This window comes from Rhagoletis pomonella, unplaced genomic scaffold (assembly GCF_013731165.1).
Source record: "Rhagoletis pomonella isolate Grant_MI unplaced genomic scaffold, Rhpom_1.0 Rhpom_scaffold_00006, whole genome shotgun sequence".
Lineage (NCBI taxonomy): Eukaryota > Metazoa > Arthropoda > Insecta > Diptera > Tephritidae > Rhagoletis > Rhagoletis pomonella.
The window spans coordinates 67,644,208-67,648,236 of NW_023458560.1; the positions used below are offsets into that span (position 1 = coordinate 67,644,208).

Sequence of the window (4,029 nt, forward strand, 5' to 3'; positions counted from 1 at the left end):
TTGGCACGCAACACGCAAAATATCCGCAATATATGGTGCCGTGCAACAAGGATCAACAACGAACTCTGAGAAGGATGTTGGAGGGACGGGTGCTGCAGGGTGACAATGTTGTGAGTGGGGTAGCTGAAGTGGAAGTTGAAGTTGAAGCTGATGTGACCAGTAGTGCATGCCGACAACAACTGCGTAACAAAAATAGGACAAAAAGCAACTACAACCATATCAACAACACACATGTGGTAAGCAAGCAAGCAACGCAAGCTGAGAAATCAACCGGCTTACACTCGACAGATCAGGAAGTGGTCGATGCGGAGCAACAAAATTGCCAACAACAAGCCAGGCAACCGCAGCAACAGCAACAATGTCGCCAGCAAAGTCAGCTGCTCATCACGCTGCTTGATGGAAATTTGCAGCAAACGCCCGCAACACACACCACGGCATCCGCAAAGTCACCACTTCCGTCAGTCGGCGGTCAGCTGCGGTATGCTGCTGCGAAGTCAATGACTTCCAAAGTGGGTGCGAAGAATGTTTTAATGAAATGGACTTGTGCAACAAAGAAAACAAAAGCATCAGCTGCAGCAACAACAACAACAACAGCAGTAAGCCCAACAACAACAACAACATCTGCTCCCAAGACTAAAAGGTCAACTATAAAAAGTTTAAAATCTGCATTTGAGTGTCCAAGCACACGCCCACCCCATGTTGCCACCACAATGCCAGCAAACTATGTGACCCCAACAACAACAGCAACGTCCACTACAACACCGATGAGCTGTACACCTGCAATACCAACAGCATCCACAGCTGCTTCATGGGCTACAGTTTCTCTCCAGCTATTTGCCACAGTTGAGCAGTTTTGTTGTCGCGCTACATCAAAATCTACTGCCAATAGCAACAACAACAACAACAACTCTGCTACTAGTACTACGCTTGCATCCAGCTTTGTTTGGTTGTTGCCGGTACTTTGCCTATTGGCCGCATTCGGTTGTGGCCAAGCTGGTTTCGCTTGCCTCAGTAATCCTTGCGTTTTTGGTGTCTGCATTGATGGTTTAAATAGGTAAGTACAAAATAGAAACCACTAAATAGGCTTTTAAGCATCTATAGTAAAATGCAACACTTTTGAGTCAACCTTAAATGCACACTCTTTTACACAAATAGAAGTCATCGAGCGCCTTTTTTTGTTTGTTCATGTAACTTGAGTTCCTATTGAAACCCCACTTTGACCTCTACTTCTGCGATACTACGCCAGTGGGCGTGAAAGCCGCCGAGCTGGAAATTTTATGTCCTCAAACCTTCTGGGTTTCACAAATCTGCACAATTTAGCACCCTAATATTAAAGCCGATCTTCTGCAAGCTTTAAAGCAAAGAGACACTGTAACTGTGATTCTCTCATGCATGGAAGGATAAAAGAAAGAAGGGGGAATACTCAATCAATCCACACTAGTGATGAGACATGGGTAAAAAGTTAATTGGTAAATTGGGTATTTACCGGAAAATACCCAAATATTTACCCATGCACTTGAGTATTTTCCCAAATTGTGGGCATAATTTAAAGTAACTTAAATGACCTTTCTTTCAAGTAGAAAACAAATAAGGCATTTTTAACCGACTTCCAAAAAAGGAGGAGGTTATCAGTTCGTCGGAATATTTTTTTTTTTTATGTATGTATGTTACCGCATAACTTTGGACCACGTCGAGGTGGTCCCATACTAATTTGGTTAAGATCCGATCATTGAATCATGAAATATATAGATATATATATATTTTTTTAAGTCAGTTTTTTTCGCTAAAAATTACTTGTTTAGAACGAACTTGGTTTCTAGTTACAAATTAGATAAAACCTGAATTAAGTCATAATCATTATGGCTATAAGTATCCGAAAAAAAACCCTGTAACCAGTAGAATGCACGATTGCTGTTGAATTCGAAGAGATGTCATCTTCAGCACCTTGTGAACTACGAAAATGAATTAATTAATATGCTAAATTTTAGTACTGGTAAGCGAAGTATTTTTTGTAAATACAAATCGAAGAAAACTTACTCAAAAAAGGGCTGTTAAACGGAAAAGGGTATAGTTAAGGGGAAATGTAGCTCAAAGTGAAAATTTTATAAAATCCATTTCATGAAGCAGTATTTTGGCAAAAATGTGCACGTAAGCGGAAAATGCACCTAAGCGAATAGGCAGCTAAGCGGAATATACTGTAAATAAGTTTCAAAAATTGTGTAGAGTTTTGAGTTGCAAGGGTATAAGGAAATAAGGTAAATACCTTCCAAATACAATAAAACATAAAATAAAAACTACCGAAAAGAGACTGACGGCAGGGGTGGCACTGACAAAAAAAATACTTACCATCCACTTGAGAAAGATCTACCAAATTGGAAAATATCTAAAAATAACTTTTTTATTATTTGAATAAAAACTATAGTTTTTTCTCTATTTTTTAATTACCTTAATAAAAATTAGAAACTTTGCTATGTGGGGTGCCTGTAGGTGGCGGCAAGGTGGGTTTTCAGGCATGGTAGTTCCAGCCCATGCTAGCTCGCCGGATGGGGGGGTTGTTCTCACCTGCGTCACCTACCCCAACACAAACAAACAAAGTAGTCATGCCTGATTTGGGAAGCTAAACGTAACAAGAAGCGAATCCAAATAAAGACGAAAGAAAGCTGAAAGAGGAGGCCCGTCCCGTCAGGTGGAGTCATCCCACCCCCTCTGCGTGCCTTACATACGCAGCCATGGGCGCTGCGCCGACTCCTACCTATTTGCAGCGCCCCCTTTGCCTGACATAGTCCGTCAGTCTATTCCTCTATCTGTCTTGCCTCTGTCCTGTCATTAGGAGGGGTCTCTCGTCCCCTCTTAAGCTCAGGTGTAACACCCACACCAAATATGGCCCTTCACCACTTCATCCTACGTAAACAATCCTTCAGCCAATTATAAATTCCATGGAGATATTCATTTATGTCTCTCTATATTTATACATTCACATTCGCAATATAACCGAGTACATATGTTCCTAAATTTAGGCTAAAGCTAATTATATAAAAGAAGGAAATGACTAGTCGACTTGAGTTACTCAAGAATTTACTCCCAAAAAAAACTTCAAAGATGTGGATCCATGTAGATATACAAATTCAACAAAAATAAAATAATATATATATATATATATATATAAACTAATTAGCAAAAAAAATACAAGTAAATGGAAATTGAAACAAAGATAAAAAACTCTTCAAATATGAAAATTCAAAAACTTCAATTCTAATCATTGAATCTCTTCACACTAGTATGTCTTTTTGAAAACCCCTTTTGTCTGCGGAATTAAAATAAATGCTTATATATACACATACTGATATATAAATATATGCATGTATGTACGTATTACAGTGAACGCAAGGTATTTTCAAAAAAAAACAGCGAATATCACCATAAAACTGAAAACTTAAGTATATGAATATTTAGGTATGTATATAGATGTATATATATATATGTAATAAAATCAGTTTTCCACTCACCTTAGCTCTCCCACGATGATGGTACCAACACGTTGAGAGGATTTCTGAAAAGGGGGTGGAACATAAATATACACAACCCTAACCATACATACATACATATGGGCATATGCGTCCCTCTTGAGGTCGGGAGACTATTTTGTTTGCCTTCCTAATCACTCGCCCTTACTTACGCGCGGTGAGCGAGTCAACCGTCTGGCAAATAATTGGGAACTCAAAAAATTAATTAATTGAAAATTAAAGTACCAACCCGAAATATTTAAACAAATGCAACTAAGAATATTACTCAAAGATGAAAAATGAAAACAAAAGCAAACAAAAAATTTTGCATATCGTCTCCGATAAAAAAACTATGCACTTAATTCCGGAAAAGAAACAATAGAGATGCAAAAAAAAAAATGAATGACCATGAGAATGTGTGTAGCCTGAGGTGTAATATAAATTAAAACGCTAATATCCCGAATCGTACATAAATACAAAAATATAGGTTGATCAAATTAATTGAGTTAACTAAGGATAAGGATAA

The 4,029-nt window shown here is 38.2% G+C and overlaps 1 protein-coding gene across 1 annotated transcript in view; it reads left to right on the forward strand.

Moving 5' to 3' along the window:
• Positions 1–6: 6 nt before the first annotated feature.
• Positions 7–4,029, forward strand: part of LOC118742062 (dual specificity protein kinase shkD-like) — a 32,608-nt gene continuing 28,585 nt past the window's right edge. Inside the window, exon 1 of the mRNA XM_036474030.1 lies at positions 7–1,054. Within this exon, the coding sequence (XP_036329923.1) occupies positions 33–1,054 (1,022 nt within the window). The 5' untranslated portion in view covers positions 7–32. The remainder of the gene's footprint in view (positions 1,055–4,029) is intronic.